Genomic DNA, 21,677 nt, shown 5'->3' on the forward strand with positions numbered 1-21,677 from the left:
TTATTCTATACAATCGTTTTGCTTTTTTTGTTGATCATATCAAGTATGTGAGTAACTTTACTGTAATGCAATATGACGTTAATTATTTGGTTATCTTGGTTTTGTAGTTAGCTATAAGACATTTATCAAATATAAGCAGTTTATTCAGTGTAGTGAAGCCTCTCACAGCATCCATAAAAAAACGGCCTCTGGTTGACCTTTTTTTTTTTCTTCCAAACTTTACACTTATACAATAAGAATATATACCATATCGCCTAATCTTCATTTTCATCATTAATGTTTTGTTTTAATATTAGATATGCAATATAAAGATTGATTCCATACAGGAACTTTTTAAAGAAAAAACACGCAGCACACGTCGTTCTTGTCGTCACATAATCTGACCAATGAGAATAAAGTGTGTCGTCATCAAGGCTTTCGCAGCCGATTTTAAGCAGCTGCAGCGCCTGACCTCTGCGACTGCTCTCGTTTTGCTCTCACGGTACTTTGATGGAACACGTGATTGAAAGGCGGCTGCAGTGCCGATCAAAGTCGGACAAATGATCTTACCAGAATGCAGGGCTCTCAAGTCTCACGCATTCACCGTGAGACACACGCATTTTAGCCAGTTCACACGCTCTCACGCCACACATTGTATTTCTCACGCTGAAAAGTAAGAGATAAGGATAACGTGTATATAGAATTAATAGACGAGGCACAAGCATGCGACGTTAAGTTCTCTGCCGAGTTCATAACTACCAGCCAATCAGGAATAAGAATTTGTGGTTTCCGGGTAAATTACGTGATCCCGCCAAGTGTATTCGTTACTAGGCAACATGGGTGCCAAATTTGTGTTTATTTTTGATACATTTGTATTTTTGAAAAATATAAAACAATTTTTTTATTTGGATGAATTTGTCTCTTTTATGAGATTTACCAATTGTAATAATTCATATTTGTGCTGATCAGTTATGAACAATAAGTAAAATTAAACTGCTAGCAAAAACTTAAGAGAACTGGGTGGGCCAGAGCGGCCCCTGTGCAAATGTCTGTGTGGCTCCTCCCCTAGCAGATAAAATCTCACTCCAAACTTTTGCTAAAACTTGAGAGCCCTGCAGAATGCATTGTTTTGAAAGGCGGCAGCCGATTTCTGTCGGCGCCGCATGAAGTCGAACGCACCTAATATTTACTAATGTACTTAGCCTGGCTAACGCCAGACCACGTTATGACTTCGTCATGATTCGTGGTCTGGGAACCACATGTTCATTTTCTCGTATTTGAGGCGTGGTTTACGAATGCCCAGAGCCGTTTATTGGGCGCTACGAATGTCTATCAAATGCGCCTGTGCGTAGCTCATAGCCAATCGTTTCAATCATACCGGATGACGATGGTTTAACGCCAAAAGTTGCTCTTTTTTCAAAATAAACTTGCGTTCTAAACTACTTTAGAACACTATCTAAGGGGCCGTTCACATGTCGCGTCTTTTGCGCGCTAAAGTTCGTTATTTCAAATGTAGACGCGCGTTATGCGCGCGCATAATGGAAGCGACGCAGTTGCGTTTTCCATGCGCAAGCTACAGAGCGGTTTGGAAAGGAGAAAGCGACGCGCCTAGCGTTTTCCACGCGTTTTTAGGCGCGACATGTGAACGGCTGCATCGAATGATAACTTGCTGCCATGCTGGATCCATAGTTATAAACAAACTGTGAGTCGCATAGAAGGCGTCATCGTCTTGCTGCTCCCTCCCCGTTCTGTGATTGGTTCCCTATCTGAGGTGAAAATTTGGTCCATGGTTTCCATGCTACCTTCCAGCGTGAATAAAATCGCGCTGCGCGGAAGGCAGCATGGGGACACCCAGGCTATAATGTACTATGAACACTAATTAATTAAGAATGAATAGTAGTACAGTATATTTTAAAAACTACTATGAACATAGATTAATAAATGCTGTTCATTCTTAGTTTATGATATCTAATGCATAAACTTTAGTTAACAAATTAAACCGTTTTTTAAGATGTCTCTTTTACTTACCAAGGCTGCATTTATTTGATTGAGAAAAAAAACGGTAATATAGTGAAATATTATTTCAATTTAAAATAACTGTTTTCTGTTTTAATATTTTTATTAAATTGTAATTTATTCTTATACAGCTGGATTTTTAGCATCCATTACTCTAGTCAGTGTCACATAATCTTTCAGAAATCATTTTAATAATGATTTGGGGCGAATTCCAAACGGCTATTTTGCGCCCTTCAAGGGCACTTCTAGAAGGGGACGCCATTTGTAGGGACGTTCCAAACGAAAGTGAGCAACTTAATCCCTTCACGAAGGGCCCTTCCAGAAGGCCGTTAGCGAAGGGAACATTCCATGGTCACTTCACGGAAGTGATTTCCGTTAGTGATCACGTTTGCGCAGCGTTGTCAAGGTAACATTTCGTCAGTCATTCCCTTCACCAAGGGAGTTCCAAACGGTTAAAAGAGACAGAAATGCCCTACTCCCTTAAAAGAACTCACTTCAAAGGGATCTGCCCTTCGGAGGGAGTAGGGCGTAGGGATGCGCACTTCCATTTGGAATTTGCCCTTGGTGTTCAAGAAACTTGTTGATGTAGAAAGTAGTTGTGCTGATGTGTGTTTATTTAAAATATACATATTTTGTAACATTACAAATGTCTTTACTGCCGCTTTTGATCCATTTCATCAGTTTGAAAAGAAGTATTTTTATTTATTTTTTATAAACCAATCACAATCTAAACCTTTTTTTAATTTAAAATTCATTTGATTGAAAATACAGTTAAAAAAAGAGTAATCTTGTGAAATATTAATTCAATTTAAAATAACTGTTTTCTATTTTAATATATTTATTAAAATGCAATTCATTAATGTGATGGAAAGCTGAATTTACTCCAGTCTCAAGTGTCACGTGATCCTTCAGAAATCATTTTAATATTGATTTAGTGCTTAAGAATAATTTCTTATTATTATTATCAGTGTTCAAAATAGTTGTGCTGATGAATATTTTTGTGAAAATCATGTTTTTTTTTTATCTTGGTGAATAGAAAGTTTAAATCAACATAAAATCAACATAAAACATAAATCTTTTGTAAGATTATAAATGGCTTTACTGTAACTTTTGATCAGTTTAATGCATCTTTGCTGAACAAAAAAAGTGTATTTTTTAAGTCAGTTAATATTAAAGGGATAGTTCACCCAAAAATGAAAATTCAGTCATTAATTACTCACCCTCATGTCGTTCCAAACCCGTAAGACCTTTGTTCATCTTCAGAACCCAAATTATTAAATTAAATATTTTTGATGAAATCCTGAAACTGAAACAATCAAGACATGAGGTTGGATAATTAATGACAGAATTGTCATTTTTGGGTGAACTATCTATTTAATTAATGTATTATGAACACAAATGAAGATGAATAAGAATGAATAATAGTACAGTATATTTTAAAAACTACAATGAATGTAGATTAATAAATGCTGTTCATTCTTAGCTCATGATATTTAATGCAATAACTAATGTTTAAAAATTTTCAAGTAGCAACGAAGCTTCAGCTTGGCAGTTTTAAATGCACTACATTGCTTTGTATTTTTACCAGAGGCATTTTTAGACAAAACTTGTACATCAAGTAACGTCTGTCTGTGCTTTCAGTTTTGAAACAACGTCTTTGTTTTATCTCTTATGATCAGACGTGCGTTGCATAATCCACATTATTAATCACAGTGTCTTGTTTTGACAGGACATTCCTCTTCAAGAAGCAGAGACTAAGATCATCCATCGAGATGTGTAGCCAGAGACCCAGAGAACACATCAGGGCACAGCACCAGTCATTTCAATCATATCAGCTTTAAAAAAAAACAAAAAACATTTGCTCTCTCTCGCTCTCTTTCCCTGGAGGGTTCATCCTAGGCATCTTTCCTAAGGAATAGTTCTCACTTTGTTACTGAAATTCATGAATTTCCTCTCTTTGCACTCACTTTCTTTGCTTTATGTTATTGCACATGCTAATATTGGCATTATTTTGTATGTAAACTTCTTTTCTCTGGAACTATTTGTGTTCGTAATGACTTTGGCCTCCATCAGAGACCAAATAACTGCACTTCCAATGAACTCAACCCTTGTCTCTCATGACTGAAAGAAAAAAACACACACAGGGAAAGAATGAAACTACTGATATAGAAATATTTTGTTCTAAATCTGATTTTTGCATGGCCATTGTCTGGTTATTAGATTTTCTGTCTGTGATGTGTCTTAACTGAGCTTCACTGAAACTAACATTTTTCAATGGTAAACGTAACTACGAGTGGGATTGACAGGATGCAATGATTGCGTGTCTGTGTGCGGTTGTGCGTGTTGAAAGCCTAAGTTTGTTGTATATAATGTATGTTGTAATATTCTGACCGTTTGCACCCTAGCAGCAAGATTCTTGCAATAATGTTGAACTAAAACGATTAATTAGTTTAACACTGTCTATTTTTGTAAGCATGATATTTATTGAGATGTTTGTACATTGTTTTGTATGCTCAACTATGTGTTATCTGAAGATAACTGCAAGCGTAAATTCCTTTTCATGTGTTCCTCAAAGATCTTTAACAAAATGAAACTTTCATGTGAAAGCACCAGTGTTCTAGTATCTCCAAAAAATAATTTTATCAATAAATTGTTTGATGTTTTGACAATTATTTTAAGTATCAGTGTGATTTTTTTTTTTAGGGTTGGGCCATCAGAACAATCCAATGGACTTATGTTATTTCTAAATGATAGATAACAGCAGATGAAACATAGATCTTAAATCACTGCATAATCATCTGAAGCTGATATACTAATGATGACAGCTGGGCTGTACAGTAACCTATATTTATTCTCTGGTTAGATCTCAGGCCCTGCCTGTTCTAGGCATTCGATGCACATGCCCATCAACGTGCCACTCATTCTAGTTCAGCTGGCAATTAAAATGCTTGGGTTAAAGCCAGCATTATGAGAGAAATGATTTCAGGGCTTGAATGAGGACACTCCTATTGAGAATGCGGGTAGAGACGCTTTCATTCAAATCTGAGCGCTGTCTGCCCTTGATTGACACAAACAGAAAACCAGAACTGGTTTTTGGACATGTACCATGATATTTTTTAAACATTGTGGAGTAGGCATCACTTAAAATAAATACAGGCCTAATCATTCAGTCACATTGTGGTACATCAAAATACTATTGAAATACCACCTGACAAACAGAACAACAAACAGTCATAATACTAGTTGTTTTAAAACGTTAAATGCACTCATTTTGAGTTCATAGGTTCACTAGGTGAGGAAAACACCTACAATTTTATATGAAATCGGAGGAAAATACCTGACAAAATGACGCCTTCATTCTTTATAAGACGATAACTCAAAGCTGAGCCCTGGAGAATATTAAGATGTAAGATTACTTTTTATGGTTAACCACATTGCAGCAGTAAACAAACGCCCTACGTATAAAACTTGTGGTAAAACCGGATTTGGGCGCTTCAGGGCCACTCTACCCCACGAATCGATGATATTGAACGAATCCTTTTACTGAACGAATCACTAGCGTTCACTTCTATGCAGAGAAGCGTGTCCGTCCCTAAACCCACAATTCAACTGCTTTCTGTTTCCGTTTTGCGTTTGTACTGCTAACGTATTTGCTAAGCTATATTAAAAATAGTACAAAAACAAAAGAAGAAATATTCTAAGAATTCAGCAAATAGCATTCGAGTCGTGTTTTTAGTTTGAATAACCGAACTGATTCATTCGCTCAGTGAATCTCCTTCACAATAAAGTAAGAAAAAGATGATTGTTAATCCTACGTAATAGTCTAAACACAACTAAAATGGCGTAAGGGCGTTACTATTGTTTTTCAGTCGAATGTTGACAATGACTGTTGCAGTTGATTAAGTTCCAGCAGATGACAACATTAATTAAAGCTCACGGGATTTTAGGCAAGCCCTCTTATCAGAGATGAGACTTCAGATCAGGAATGAATGGATTAATATGACTCAGCTAAAATTCTATGACTCACTAATTGTTTGACTCCACCTGTGTAGATTTAATAACGAGTTATTAAACATTTGGAAATGATCACACAGCCTACATAAAGTAAAATATATGTAAATTATACTGAATATTTATTTATTTATTTATTTTTTTTTTATTTTTTTTACTAATCTGGTAAATGGATGTAGCCAGCTAACAATTTTTGGTTTACAGAATGTTCAGAGAAAAAAAAAATCATTTAGGGGACTTCTATGTACAGTTGAGGTTTAAAAAAGTGACATACAGCTTGCACATCTGCAAAATGTTAATTATTTTACCAAAACAAGAGGGATCATACATAATGCATGATTTTTTTTTACTGACCTGAAAAGGGTATTTCACATAAAAGACATTTACAGTCCACAAGAGAAAATAAAAGTTGAATTTATAAAAAATCACCCCTCTCCCCCACTCCTGTAACACCCATTCAAATCAGTGAAGACGAGGTGCGCAAGGTCTTCAAAAAGAACAAAAGAAGAAAGGCACCAGGCCCTGACGGTGTCACACCAGCCTGTCTGAAAACCTGTGCAGATCAGCTGGCACCCATTTTCTCACAGATCTTCAATAGGTCTTTGGAGTTGTGTGAAGTCCCCGCCTCTCTGAAACGCTCGGAAATCATCCCCATTCCAAAGAAACCCAAAATAACAGGACTTAACGACTACAGACCTGTGGCGCTAACATCTGTCGTCATGAAGTCGTTTGAGAAACTGGTTCTGGCTTATCTGAAGGACATCACCAGACCCTCACTGGACCCCCTGCAGTTTGCTTATCGTGCAAACAGGTCTGTAGATGATGCAGTGAACATGAGTCTACATTTCATACTGCAGCATCTGGACAAATCAGGGACTTACGTGAGGATCCTGTTTGTGGACTTCAGTTCAGCCTTCAACACTATCATCCCAAACCTCCTCCTGCCCAAACTAACTCAGCTCTCTGTGCCCACATCAGTCTGTCAGTGGATCAACAGCTTCCTGACAGACAGGCAGCAGCTAGTGAGGCTGGGAAAATTCTCATCCAGCACCCGTACTATCAGCACTGGCGCCCCTCAGGGTTGTGTCCTCTCCCCACTGCTCTTCTCCCTGTATACAAATGACTGTACCTCCAAAGACCCCTCTGTCAAGCTCCTGAAGTTTGCAGACGACACCACACTTATCGGCCTCATTCAGGACGGTGACGAGTCTGCTTACAGACAGGAGGTAAAAGAGCTGGCTGTCTGGTGCAGTCATAACAACCTGGAGCTCAACACGCTCAAAACTGTGGAGATGATCATAGACTTCAGGAAAACCCCCCCTGCTCTCCCCCCACTCACCATCATGAACAGCACTGTAAACACAGTGGAGTCATTCAGGTTCCTTGGAAATACCATCTCTCAGGACCTGAAGTGGGACATTCACATAGACTCCATTGTGAAAAAGGCCCAGCAGAGGCTGTACTTCCTCCGCCAGCTGAGGAAACTCAACCTGCCACAGGAACTGCTGAAACAGTTTTACTCTGCCATCATTGAATCCGTCCTCTGCACTTCAATTACCATCTGGTTCAGCTCAGCTACAAATTCTGATCTCAGAAGACTACGTCGGATAGTCCGGACTGCTGAGCGAATCATTGGTACAACCCTCCCTACCCTTCAAGATCTGTACTTATCCAGAGTACGAAAAAGGGCTGCCAAAATTACTCTGGACCCCTCACATCCAGCACACTCACTTTTTGAACTGTTACCATCCGGTCGGCGCTACAGAGCACTGAGCACTAGAACGACCAGACACCGAAACAGTTTCTTTCCTCAGGCAATCCATCTCATGAACACTTGATCGTGGAACATACAACACTATACATTCTTTATTCATTTTTCCGTTATTTATTTAAAGCACATACTTACTTCCATTCAAATGTCTTTGCTATTTTTGCACATTGTCTGTCTTGTATACTTGTATATTGTTCTTTTTATAATATGTATCGTCTTGTCACTGTCATTCTGTAGCACTGTGGAGCTCTGTCACAAAAACAAATTCCTAGTATGTGCAAACATACCTGGCAATAAAGCTCATTCTGATTCTGATTCTGAAATGACCCTGTGCAAAAGTTTACATACATTTGATTCTTAATACTGTGTTGTTACCTGAATCCACAGGTTTTTTTTTTTTTTTTTTTTTTTGTGAAAGTTGTTTATGAGTCCCTTGTTTGTCTTTAACAGTTAAACTACCTGCTGTTCTTCAAAAAAAATCCTCAAGGTCCCACAAATTATTTGGTTTCTCAGCATTTTGTGTATTTGAATGCTTTCCAACAATGGCTGCATGATTTTGAGACCCATCTTTTCACACTGAGGACAACTGAGGGACTCATATGCAACTATTACAGAAGGTTCAAATGCTCACTGATGCTCCAGAAGGAATACCGATGCATTGAGAGCCAGGGGTAAAAACTTTTGAACATGGATGTGTACATTTTTCTTATTTTGCCTAAATACCATATTATTTTCATTTAGTACTGCCCTTCAGAAGCTACAGAATATACTTACATCATGTTTTCCAGAGGACAAAAAAAGTTAAATTTCTTAAAGGGATAGTTCTGTCATTTACTTATCTTCATGTCGTTCCAAACCTGAATGCCTTTCTTTCATTACATTACATATTTTAAAGAATGTTGGTAACAAAACAATTTTAGTTACCATTGACTTCTATTATGTTTAAAAAAACATCAAAATATCTTCTTTAATGTTTCACCAAAAAAAAGAGCAGTTTGATCCCCAAAGTTATAAAAATAATCATATTTAATGTACAAAAACAGACCCTCTTTCAATTTATTAGTGATTTGTGACTTCTGGGGTAAATTTTGATTTATTTCATTCAATTATTTTCCCCTTTTTGTCCAAAAAATGCTAATAATTTATTCGCTCTCATCCGACTTTCCTCTGTGGAAAACAAAAGGAGACCATTGACTTTCAGTGTAAAAAAGATGCAGTAAAAAAGTGAATATTGACTAAAGTTGTGCTGCTGTTCTTCAGTAAAATCCTTAAGGTCCCAGAAATTATTTGTTTTTTTCAGCATTTTTGTGTATTCGAACAATTTCCAACAATGACTGTATGATTTTGAGACCCATCTTTTTACACTGAGGACAACTGAGGGATTCATATGCAACTATTACAGAAGGTTCAAACACTCACTGATGCTCCAGAAGGAAAAACGATGCATTGAGAGCCAGGGATAAAAACCTTCCAACAGAATGAAGATGTGTACATTTTTCTTATATTGCCTAAATAAACCATATTTTTTCATTTAGTACTGCCCTATAGTTACAGAATATACTTACATCATGTTTCCTAGAAGACAAAATAAGCTAAATTTACCCTGATCTTCAAAAGTTTTCACCCTCCGGCTCTTTTTAATGCATAAGCATTGGTGAGCGTTTGAACCTTCTGTAATAGTTGCATACGAGTCCCTCAGTTGTCCACAGTGTGAAAAGATGGATCTCAAAATCATACAGTCATTGTTGGAAAGGGTTAAAGTACACAAAATGCTGAAAAGCCAAATAATTTGTAAGACTTAAAGGATTTTCTGAAGAAGCAGGCAGTTGAACTGTTCAGGACAAACAAGGGACTCATGAACAACTATCAGTAAATAAAAAGAAAACATCTGTGGATCATTCAGGTAACGTTTACAACACAGTGTTAAGAACTTGAATGCGGTCTTGTGGACTATATGTAAACATTTTTTTATGTGAAATATCTTATTCAGGTCCGTACTAAATAAAAAAAATAATATGCATTTTGTATGCTCCCTCTTATTTTGGTAAAATAGTTTACATTTAGCAGATTCTGCGAGATGTATGTAAACTTTTGACCTTAACTATAGGTACTGTATATAGAAAGTATAGGAACGTTCTATCTTTGCTGGGTATGTGTTAAAACCTCAATTAAAAAGGCATTGGTGAACGAATCCGATTCGCTGAGATGGATCAACCTCCCCAGCAGCAGCACTACCACCCACTTCCGAGCTCGTGTCAGAGAGACAGACAGAGCGCAGCGGCAGCAGCGCACACAACACACCTCCCTCCCTCCAGCGTGTCCGCTCTCTCCCTCTGTCACCACAGACTCTACACCGATTCACCACCGGCTGCCTCATCCAGGCATGGCAGACGGCTTTAACCCATCATGGCAGTGCTACATTACACCCTTGACTTCAAGCTCCGAGCGCCAGGTAAATATGAGCGAAATGAATGAAGTGGGCTTGTGGACGATGAGAGGAAGAGGAGGGCTCGTGTTGCACTGCAGACGTGCGGGCCTCCTCGCAACTGCTCTGTAAGCGATTTATTATCTCTATAATAGCAAGCCTGCAGTCCCGCTGCTGCATTGCCGAGATGGCCACGGGATGCATGTGTTATTGCAGTCGAGCATAGGGCTTCTTTTGTTGTGCATGTCCTCCTGACGTTTGCTCTGATAGATGACCTTCTAGGGGGTAGCATAGCGGTGTTAGCAGAGGCTAATGTCGGCTCTGTTTTATGCATTTCAATCAAGCTTATATGTGAACATAAATATGCACTAGCAGCCGCGGGGCATGCTAACAGAAATATTTCCCTGTTAACGTTACCTATTGTAAAGAATGCACAGCGCCTAACACCGTAGGTCCTAGTGCAGTGTTTCTATGACATATTGAACTAGAGGTGTTTTTCTGTGTTGACAAGCTCTGAACGTCTCTATGACAGTCGTGCCTCTTTTTCACTGGCTAATAATATTATCACAAGCCAATAAGAAGAGTATTTCATACTTGCATACTACAGCGATAATACTTCGATATTACACACAAACACGCGTATTTGTTTTGTGAGCAGTGACAGGTGCAGACTATCATGTATTATGATTTTGCATTTATATTAGATACTTTAATTGTGGAATATCTGTATGTTACAATTCACTCTACTGTAAAATGGATAGAAATCAATCTGAATTGGCTTGTTTGGGTAGATTGGGTGCGTAACTAGGTTAAAATTGATTGTTTTGCAAGATGTCCTTTTATTCAAGAGCAGTTTGAATCCCATAGTTATAAAAAATAATCATATTTAATGTACAAAAACAGACCCTCTTTCAGGTTATTTGAGGTTTGTGACTTTTAAAAGGAAAATCTAATTTATTTCATTTAATTATTTCCCTTGTTTTATTGATAAATGAAGATTATTTATTCTCTCATGCTGTTTAAAACCAATCCATCTTTCCTTTGTGGAAAACAAAAGGGGACCATTCATTTTCAGTGCAAAAAAAACAAACTACTGGTAAATGAGTAGTGACTAAACTTGGCAGTTCTTAAAGGGATAGTTCACCCAAAAAAAGAAAATTCTGTCGTTTACTCATTTGCATCTTTTTAAACCTGTATGCCTTTTTTTATTAGATATTTCGAAGAATTTTGGTAACAAATCCATTTTGGTTAACATTGACTTCTATTATGTTTAAAAAAAAATTCTCAAAATATCTTTAATGTTTCACTCAAAAAAAAAAAAGCAGTTTGAATCCCACGGTTATATAAATAATCAAATTTAATGTACAGAAAGAGACCTTCTGTCAACTTATTTGTGATTTGTGACTTTTAATGGGAAAATTAGATTTATTTCATTCAATTAGTTCACTTGTTTTGTTCAAAAATGAAAATTATTTATTCGCTCTCATGCTGTTCAAAACCATTCCGACTTTCCTCTGTGGAAAACAAAAGGAGACCATTGACTTTCAGTGTAAAAAAGATTCTGTCAAATTCTGTCAATTGCTTATTCTCATGTCCTTCCAAACCTGTATGATTTTCTTTTATTACATATTTCAAAGATTACTGATTAAAAAAAAAAAACTTTTGGTTACCATTGACTTCTATTGCATGTTAAAAAGAACTAGATATCTTCTTTTATATTTCACAAAACGAAGGTTTGGAACAAACTGAGGGAGTGTAAATTATGATAGAGTTTATGTTTTGGCCTGAACTATCCCTTTAAGTAGTTTAGGAAACATAATTAAATATGCAAATGAGCTGAGCCACATGCAGAAAAATTGACTTTAGGCTTAGCCATCTTCATTGAAAAATTCTTCTTTCAAAGCTTAGAGGATAAATAAATCTGTCTGTTTTTCTTCTCTCTGTTCAGCTGATGTCTCTGCGACTGTGCGTGGCCTGCAGTCTATATTTCAAGAGCAGGAAATGACAGAGAATGTCCACGACTCTGAGGGAAATGGATATCTGGCAACCTTTGTCGGCAAGAATGGCAGGTGAGTGCTTTTGCCTCTTTCGCAACATGCCACAGTATGCAAAAACCCTTCAGAAGTTTTGTTTATCTGAAAGAGGGAGGCACCTTAATTTGAATGATGAATGTTTGCCCTCTCGTTATATCACATTTTTTAGCCCTGACTCATGATTTTCCTCTCCATCTTGCCATTCCATGGAGTTTTTTCATTTTTGCTCTGCAACAGCTAAGCATAATGTTGAAACTAACTGACAACATAAACGCCCCACTGAAAGCACCAGGTGTGCTCCTGTGTTCAGACACTCGTTAGGATGACCATTGATTGGCAAGTTAAGTGCATCCTCTGTGCAACAAAGGAAAGCATTTAGAAGAGCGCAGGGTCATTTTAGTGGCTTTGTGCATCTGATCTAAAGGCTTTGGCACTCACTTCCTGTTTTGTGTGTGGCTCGCTGTAAACACAGCTGTTGGGGCTTTGTTTAGGCCTAAGCTGGGATGAATCTGGCCTGAGCTCCGCATATCACTTTTTGGTCAAGTTTATGACTGCAGTTTTGAGGTTTTAATTGTGATTATGTTTTGCTTGTGATCAGGTTTGCCATCTTACGAATGCACTCCCATGGTCTGGTGACCATTGACCTGCAGTGTCTTGAAGGGGATGATGTAGCACAAGTGGACAATGTGAGTTAACAGAATGTAGGTGCTGTCAGGACCGATAGAGACACTAGAGATGCATGATAATTTAATGTTAATCCATCTTAAAGATACTAATATTTTCCCCAAATTTACTTGTAGCATTTAAAACTATTGACAAATGTAATATTTTTCCAATCAATATACTGTGACTTTTCTAAAAATCTGATTTTAAAGGGATAGTTCACCAAAAATGATAAATTACCTCACCTACAAGCCATTGGTGTATATCAGGGCTGCTCAACCCTGTTCCTGGAGATCTACCTACCTGCAGATTTTTGTTCCAGCCCTGCTCCAACACAGCTGTCTGTAATTATCAAGTGCTACTTAAGAGATTAATTAGCTGGTTCAGGTGTGTCTGTTCAGGGTTGGAGCTGAACTTTGTAGGATAGTAGATCTCCAGGAACAGGGTTGGGCACCCCTGGTGTATATGATGTCCTGGATCTTCCAAGCTTTATAATGGCAGTTTAAATATGGATATTTTTCTAACACAAATGCATTGATTCGCTTCAGAAGGCCATTATTAACCTCCTTGGAGCCATGTGGAGCACTTTCTATGATGGATGGATGGGATAACACCCATTCACTGCTATTATAGGCTTGGAAAAGCCAGGACATTTTAATAAAACTCTGATTGTATTTGTCTGAAGAGAAGAAAGTAATATATACTACCAGTCAAAAGTTTTTTACTGTTTTTTTAAATAATTCTATTCTACTCACCAAACCTGCATTTATTTGATCCAAATTACAGCAAAAACAGTACATTTAAAAAATATTTTTACTATTTAAAATAACTGCTTTTTTATGACAGCGTTTTAGTGGCACATAAAAAAAACAAATCTTAGATCGAAATACTACGAGAGTAAAGTCGAAATGTTTCGAGAGTAAAGACGAAGTGTTTCAAAAGTACAGTCGAAGTGTTTCGAGAGTACAGTCGAAAAGTTTCGAGAGTAAAGTCAAAATGTTTCGAGAGTAAAGTCAAAATGTTTCGAGAGTAAAGTAAAAATGTTTCGAGTGTACAGTCAAAAGTCGAAATGTTTCGAGAGTACGGTCGAAGTGTTTCAAGAGTACGGTCGAAGTGTTTCGAGAGTACGGTCGAAGTGTTTCGAGAGTACGGTCGAAGTGTTTCGAGAGTACGGTCGAAGTGTTTCGAGAGTACGGTCGAAGTGTTTCGAGAGTACGGTCGAAGTGTTTCGAGAGTACGGTCGAAGTGTTTCGAGAGTACGGTCGAAGTGTTTCGAGAGTACGGTCGAAGTGTTTCGAGAGTACGGTCGAAGTGTTTCGAGAGTACGGTCGAAGTGTTTCGAGAGTACGGTCGAAGTGTTTCGAGAGTACGGTCGAAGTGTTTCGAGAGTACGGTCGAAGTGTTTCGAGAGTACGGTCGAAGTGTTTCGAGAGTACGGTCGAAGTGTTTCGAGAGTACGGTCGAAGTGTTTCGAGAGTACGGTCGAAGTGTTTCGAGAGTACGGTCGAAGTGTTTCGAGAGTACGGTCGAAGTGTTTCGAGAGTACGGTCGAAGTGTTTCGAGAGTACGGTCGAAGTGTTTCGAGAGTACGGTCGAAGTGTTTCGAGAGTACGGTCGAAGTGTTTCGAGAGTACGGTCGAAGTGTTTCGAGAGTACGGTCGAAGTGTTTCGAGAGTACGGTCGAAGTGTTTCGAGAGTACGGTCGAAGTGTTTCGAGAGTACGGTCGAAGTGTTTCGAGAGTACGGTCGAAGTGTTTCGAGAGTACGGTCGAAGTGTTTCGAGAGTACGGTCGAAGTGTTTCGAGAGTACGGTCGAAGTGTCTCGAGAGTACGGTCGAAGTGTCTCGAGAGTACGGTCGAAGTGTCTCGAGAGTACGGTCGAAGTGTCTCGAGAGTACGGTCGAAGTGTCTCGAGAGTACGGTCGAAGTGTCTCGAGAGTACGGTCGAAGGGTCTCGAGAGTACGGTCGAAGGGTCTCGAGAGTACGGTCGAAGGGTCTCGAGAGTACGGTCGAAGGGTCTCGAGAGTACGGTCGAAGGGTCTCGAGAGTACGGTCGAAGGGTCTCGAGAGTACGGTCGAAGGGTCTCGAGAGTACGGTCGAAGGGTCTCGAGAGTACGGTCGAAGGGTCTCGAGAGTACGGTCGAAGGGTCTCGAGAGTACGGTCGAAGGGTCTCGAGAGTACGGTCGAAGGGTCTCGAGAGTACGGTCGAAGGGTCTCGAGAGTACGGTCGAAGTGTCTCGAGAGTACGGTCGAAGGGTCTCGAGAGTACGGTCGAAGGGTCTCGAGAGTACGGTCGAAGGGTCTCGAGAGTACGGTCGAAGGGTCTCGAGAGTACGGTCGAAGGGTCTCGAGAGTACGGTCGAAAGTTTAAAAGTTTTGAGTGTAAAGTGTAAAGTAGAAATGTTTCGAGAGTGAAGTCAAAGTGTTTCGAGAGTACGGTCGAAGTGTTTCGAGAGTACGGTCGAAGGGTTTCGAGAGTACGGTCGAAAGTTTAAAAGTTTTGAGTGTAAAGTGTAAAGTAGAAATGTTTCGAGAGTGAAGTCAAAGTGTTTCGAGAGTGAAGTCAAAGTGTTTCGAGAGTACAGTCGAAGTGTTTCGAGAGTACAGTCGAAGTGTTTCGAGAGTAAATTCGAAGTGTTTCGAGAGTACGGTCGAAGGGTTTCGAGAGTACGGTCGAAAGTTTAAAAGTTTTGAGTGTAAAGTAGAAATGTTTCGAGAGTAAAGACGAAGTGTTTCAAAAGTACAGTCGAAGTGTTTCAAGAGTACAGTCGAAGTGTTTCAAGAGTACAGTCGAAGGGTTTCAAGAGTACAGTCGAAGGGTTTCGAAAGTACAGTCGAAAGTTGAAAAGCTTTGAGTGTAAAGTGTAAAGTAGAAATGTTTCAAGAGTGAAGTCAAAGTGTTTCGAGAGTGAAGTCAAAGTGTTTCGAGAGTAGAGTCAAAATGTTTTGAAAGTACAGTCGAAAGTTAAAAAGCTTTGAGTGTAAAGTGTAAAGTAGAAATGTTTCGAGAGTGAAGTCAAAGTGTTTCGAGAGTGAAGTCAAAGGGTTTCGAGAGTGCGGTCGAAGGGTTTCGAGAGTGCGGTCGAAGGGTTTCGAGAGTGCGGTCGAAGGGTTTCGAGAGTGCGGTCGAAGGGTTTCGAGGGTGCGGTCGAAGGGTTTCGAGAGTGCGGTCGAAGGGTTTCGAGAGTGCGGTCGAAGGGTTTAAATATTGCTAATAATAATAATAATAAATGTTTCTTGAAAAGCAAATCAACATATTAGAATGATTTCTGAAGGATCATGTGACACTGAAGACTGGAGTAATGATGCTGAAAATGTAGTTTGATCACAGGAATACATTACATTTTAAAATATATTCAAATAGAAAGCAGTTATTTTAAATAGTAAAATATTTCACAATATTACAGCTTTTGGTGTATTTTGGAAATAAATGTAGGCTTGGTAAGAAAAAACTTCTTTAAAAAACATTTAAAAACGTACTGTTCAAAAACTTGGTAGTGAACACCTAGGATGGCTTGAGGGTGAGTAAATCATGGGGCAATTTTTATTTTTGGGTGAACTATCCCATAAGAAAGGCATTATTTGTATTTGTTTTTAACATTTAATAACTAGAATGCAGATTTGTTGTTGAATAGGAAGTTCAAAATAATTAAATGCATGCTTGCTTGACTTGATTTGTGACCGCAGTTCAACCTGGAGGCGAGAGTGATTCAACCACTCCAGAATGTATTTACTTCCTGTTTTTCTTTATTTAGAAGGTCGTAATTAAAACAATATTTCTTTGTAGCTACTGAATGCACTGGAGAAGAAACTAAAGGCTCTCCTGGATGGAAATATCCAAAGGATCAAGAGGTATTTTCATTCTGAATCAGCTGCCATAAATAAACTCATTCATTGTTTACTCACCCAATCATTTTAAGCATGTATCCTGTGGAAGTTTATTTTTTATAACTGTTGAACTGAATGTGTTCTGTCAGACTCCCAGCGCTGATTCGAGGCAGCGATGTGGACCGATATTGGCCCACGGCTGATGGCAGGCTGATGGAGTACGATATTGATGAAGTTGTGTACGAGAAGGACTCCGCATACCAGAACATCAAAATCTTGCACTCGCGGCAGTTTGGCAATATGCTCATCCTCAACGGGGATGTCAGTAAGTAAAAAGGATCCTGTTCGTTTACTACATGACATGAGTTTCAGAGTTGTAGGTAATGGTAATTTAATGTGATCAAATGTCAGATCTGGCAGAAAGTGATCTGCCCTACACTCAGGCCATTATGGGCAGCGGCAAAGAGCACTATGCTGGAAAGGAGGTACTGATTCTGGGAGGAGGAGATGGAGGAATTCTCAATGAGGCGGTGAAGCTCAAACCAAAGATGATCACCATGGTTGAGATATCCTTTACGCTTAAAAGTTACACAGAAAACAGTTTAGTAATTTGTTTGACTGGTTTTAGATATTTACTTTCCTTAAATGAATATTTACATTGACGAGCTGGTGATTGACGGATGTCGGAAACACATGAGGAAGACGTGCGGGAATGTTTTAGATAACTTGAAGGGAGATTGTTACGAGGTAAGGATTGAACTGTGAAGTGACATTATGGCCCGGTTTCCCAGACAGGGCTTAGACTAAGCCAGGATTAGACCATAGTTCAATTAGGACATTTAAGTAATTTTTATAAACATGCTTAGAAAAAAACATTACTGGTGTGCATCTTGAGACAAAACAAAGGCACTGATATATTTTACAATCAATCAGTGCAATTTTATTTCAGTTGAAACACCTCAGACTTACATTTTAGTCTAGGACTAGGCTTAAGCCTTGTCTGCGAAACCGGGCCTTAATCAGTTAAATATAAGATTTTCACAATTTCTCTCATTAATTACTCATCCTAATGTTGTTTCAAACCTGTAAGACCTCCATTCATCTTTGGAAGATATTTTTGATGAAATTCGAGAGCTTTCAAACCCTCGATAAAGCACTTTATAAAATTACGGACTATTTTAACAATGTTCTTACTATCTTTCTTGGCCTTGAACGTGTCAGTTGTGTTGCTGTCTATGCAGGGTCAGAAAGCGCTTGGATTTCATCAAAAATATCTTAATTTGTGTTCTGAGGATGAACGAAGGTCTTACAGGTTTGAAACAACATGAGGGTGAGAAATTAATGACAGAATCATTTTTCGGGTGAACTATCTCTTTAATTTCTACTTACCCTAAAAATTTGAACGGTTGGGTTTGTTAGACTGTATTACACATTCTCATTTGTTTCGTCCTGTTTTGGCTCTCTCTCAAGACCATTCATATGTTGCTAAATGAGGCCCCTTTCCTGCTTTTGAAACAAGTGCAATATAGACAGTTAAGGGAAATTACCCAAACTCAGGACAACTGCCTGCTTTTTGTGACCAACAATGAATGTATGTTTCCCACAGTTTTTTTTTCTCATTTTCCCCTTTTTAGATTTTAGTTCAAGACTGTGTTCCAGTGCTTAAAAAGTTTGCTGAGCAAGGGAGGACGTTTGATTATGTCATAAATGATTTGACAGCTGTCCCGATTTCCACAGCACCTGAGGAAGGTTAGTGTGCTGTATATGCAGTGACGTATTTCTAACTGAGCTTTACAAGTATTAAATTGATCTGTGTTTTTCTATAGACTCAACATGGGAATTCTTGAGACTCATCCTTGACCTCTCCATTAGAGTTCTGCGGCCTGGTGGGAAGTACTTCACACAGGTAAAAGAGACAGGTAGTTTAATTCAATGTGAAGTTTTGCTGTTTTTCAGTCCTTTTAATTTGTTATTTTCTGCCTGCAGGGTAATTGTGTGAATCTGACTGATGCGCTTAGTGAATATGAAAAGCTTTTGGGGAGACTTTCTTGCAAAGTGGATTTTTCCAAAGAGGTGGTGTGTGTTCCCTCATATATGGAGCTGTATCCTTTTTAAATTCAGTTCTCTCATGGTAAAATACACTACCGGTCCAAAGCTTTTAGTGTTCTTTAAAGAAGTCTGTTCTGCTCACCAAGCCAGAATTTATTTGATCCAAAGTACAGCAAAAACAATAACATTTTGAAATGTTTTTACTATGTAAAATAACTGTTTTCTATTTTAATATATTTTTAAATTTAAAGTATTCCTGTGAATTCAAAGTTAACCTTTTAGCATCATTACTCCTGTCTTCAGTGTCACATGATCCTTCAGAAATCAGACCAAACCGTAAGTTGTAGAGACTTGGACAGGGTGGCCGCGGATCCTTAAAAAGTCTTAAAAAGTCTTAAATTCCGTTGTCCTAAAATAAAGCCTTTAAATGTCTTAATTTGTCTTAAAACTAAATCCAAGGGTCTTAAATTTTTTACACTTTGAAAAGGAAAAAAGTTTATCGTTTTGAGGAGAATCTCCTGCGCAGGTTCTAAATCTGTTCTGTTGCTAGACACGCGCTTGCTTGACAACGCCTCAGTGTTGCCAGATTTAGCGGGTTTCCGCCCAACTACACGCATTTGTTTCGCAGATTAACTGTTAAGTTTAAGCATCATAGAGTAAAAGTTTATAATTAGCACATGTTTTGTCTTGCCACTTTACCAATTCAAACAATTTAAAAAGGGAACACGCACGCTGATTTTTTTTTTTTTTTACGTTGCCGAGCACGCGCAGAGAGAGAGAGGAGAGAGAGGCGCGCGGCGCGATTCACACAGATTGATTCCTCTTTAACTGCTATTTGAACGGAAACGTACATACCAAGTCATGTCTTAATACCCGTTTTGGTATTCTGTTTAACAGTCGTTTATGTCTTCAGTCAACCGAAACAGCTGAGAAAGAGATGCGTGCCAGTATTCGGTTCGTGCATTTGGCCTTAAAGAGACAGCGTCCTATAAATACCTGCAGTGAGAAACACTAGTTATTTTACAATTAATTATTAAATTTCCCCTCCTGAATACTAGTGTTATTGATTTTATTACTAACTTTATGTTGTATTCATTTACACTTGTCATTTGTGTAATTGTTCTTGTTTTGTTACTGAACTTTAGTTCAGCTAGTAGTTTTTGCTGTGGATTAGAAGTAGCCTACCTAAAGTAAGCATTCAGTAATTAGGAAAAAACTTTTTTTTTTTTTTTTTTTTTTTTTGCTGATCCGAAAAATTATCCGATCCATGACTCAAAATCCGTGTTTGTTACACTGTTACATTGGCTTCAGTGTGTGAGAGCCTTGACTTTGTCATGGAATAGAAAATAATTTCTTCTTCTGGAATAGTGTTTTCTGTTGAATATTCCCAAGAATAATCAGTTAAATAAAATAATAATTTAAAATATCTTCATAGTTTTGTGCTAGACTTTTGCGGGACTTTCAATTTGGTCTTAAATTTTGTTTGAAAATGGTATTAAAAAGTCTTAAAATGTCTTAAATTTAACTTGGTCAAACCTGTAGACACCCTGCTTGGAGCAATGGTGGTGATCAGACTGCCTACAAAGTGACCAAGGCTCGCCCCAAACTGCCTGACGGGGGCATGATCAAAAGAATAAAATCGCTCATAACTCTTAAACTGTCAGTCACAGACTTAAGTTGTTGGAATCTTCCTGCAGGACAAAATGCATGCCTCAGATTTAATCTTGAGCCCAGCAAAATTTTCAGGTATTTTGCATTTTTTGAAAAACCTACTTTTGTGAACTAGCCTTAGGTTAGAACCTAACCACTGCAGAAAGATTCTCTGATGATTGAATATCAATAATTATCAAAAAGAAGTTGAACTTTCTACTCACCGTCGCAAAGGAGTGCCAAAATGTTCAAACAGGGCAGGGCCACTTTTAGTAAAGTGCCTAACACCTGAATGGAATGAAATATCTCTGCCAAACTCAGAACACTTCTGTAAGAGCTCAATCTGAGGTCACAGGAAAAAATTGCAAACTTTAGCCACTTGTTGGTGTAATAAGAGGGGGGGGGACATAAAAATGGCTATAACCGTGCACAAGTGTCTACAAGGACGTTTGCGTGTCTCAATAAACATGACCGACATTGGACAACGAAATTTGAGCACCTGTTAGACGAGATTAACGGAGGCTGATCTGAACGAAACTCGGTGGGCCTGTTTGACTCACGGCCCTAAAGGTCTAAGAGAAATTTAAAAAATCTTTTTTCAAGGGTGTAAATGATTGTGCGTTGTGTGTACAATAGAACTTGTCATTCTGGACAACTTTGTCTCTGGAACCTCTGCTGTCAGTCAGATTATTGTGTGATGATGGAGAAGATGTAAAAACCTAATTGCAAACTAGTCCAAGGTTTTTCGCTCAATCTGGAAAAAATAATGCAGTACAATTCTCAGGACTCTCTAGGCATATAATTATCAAAACATTTTTAGAATGTTTTTTTTTTTTTTTTTTTTTAAAGGGGCCTGTCCAAATTTGCCCAAAATCATATAAAGCCTAACGGACTGCACATGCAATGGGTGATTCTAAATAAGCACACAAAGTTTTAAGGGGATCGGACCATAGCTTCCGCTAAAACAGTCATAAACATTAAAAAAAACATATTTCAATGGTAGAGTGACCAGATGTGCCACTTCCTAGGGACACGTAAATTTTTTTATCATTAATTTAGGTGGGTACAGCCTTGTTAAATAATATGAAATGTCTTTTTCCATATATGCTTAAAAGCTTTAAATGCTTAAATCCCGGTCATCGCTGCTTGCAGCTATATTCATTATTATTATGTTAAAAACAGCTGAGTAGAATTTTTTTCCGTTTTTTGAAAGTTTAGAAGAACACATATACATATACATATATACACA

At 38.3% G+C, this 21,677-nt stretch overlaps 2 protein-coding genes across 3 annotated transcripts in view; both read left to right on the forward strand.

Annotated features, from left to right (window-relative positions):
• cnksr2b (connector enhancer of kinase suppressor of Ras 2b) overlaps positions 1-4,667 on the forward strand; it is a 69,425-nt gene extending 64,758 nt beyond the window's left edge. For both annotated transcript variants that reach the window (XM_073824162.1, XM_073824163.1), the window contains exon 22: positions 3,725-4,667. In XM_073824162.1, coding sequence (XP_073680263.1) covers positions 3,725-3,775 — 51 coding nt within the window. In that variant the 3' untranslated portion in view covers positions 3,776-4,667. The remainder of the gene's footprint in view (positions 1-3,724) is intronic.
• A 5,382-nt stretch (positions 4,668-10,049) lies between these two features.
• sms (spermine synthase) overlaps positions 10,050-21,677 on the forward strand; it is a 14,290-nt gene continuing 2,662 nt past the window's right edge. Inside the window, exons 1-10 of the mRNA XM_073824741.1 lie at positions 10,050-10,229; positions 12,151-12,271; positions 12,834-12,921; positions 16,689-16,753; positions 16,879-17,054; positions 17,141-17,295; positions 17,387-17,476; positions 18,364-18,478; positions 18,556-18,635; positions 18,716-18,831. Coding sequence (XP_073680842.1) covers positions 10,184-10,229; positions 12,151-12,271; positions 12,834-12,921; positions 16,689-16,753; positions 16,879-17,054; positions 17,141-17,295; positions 17,387-17,476; positions 18,364-18,478; positions 18,556-18,635; positions 18,716-18,831 — 1,052 coding nt within the window. The 5' untranslated portion in view covers positions 10,050-10,183. The remainder of the gene's footprint in view (positions 10,230-12,150; positions 12,272-12,833; positions 12,922-16,688; positions 16,754-16,878; positions 17,055-17,140; positions 17,296-17,386; positions 17,477-18,363; positions 18,479-18,555; positions 18,636-18,715; positions 18,832-21,677) is intronic.

The sequence above is a fragment of the Garra rufa genome, chromosome 19, assembly GCF_049309525.1.
Source record: "Garra rufa chromosome 19, GarRuf1.0, whole genome shotgun sequence".
Classification (NCBI taxonomy): Eukaryota; Metazoa; Chordata; class Actinopteri; order Cypriniformes; family Cyprinidae; genus Garra; species Garra rufa.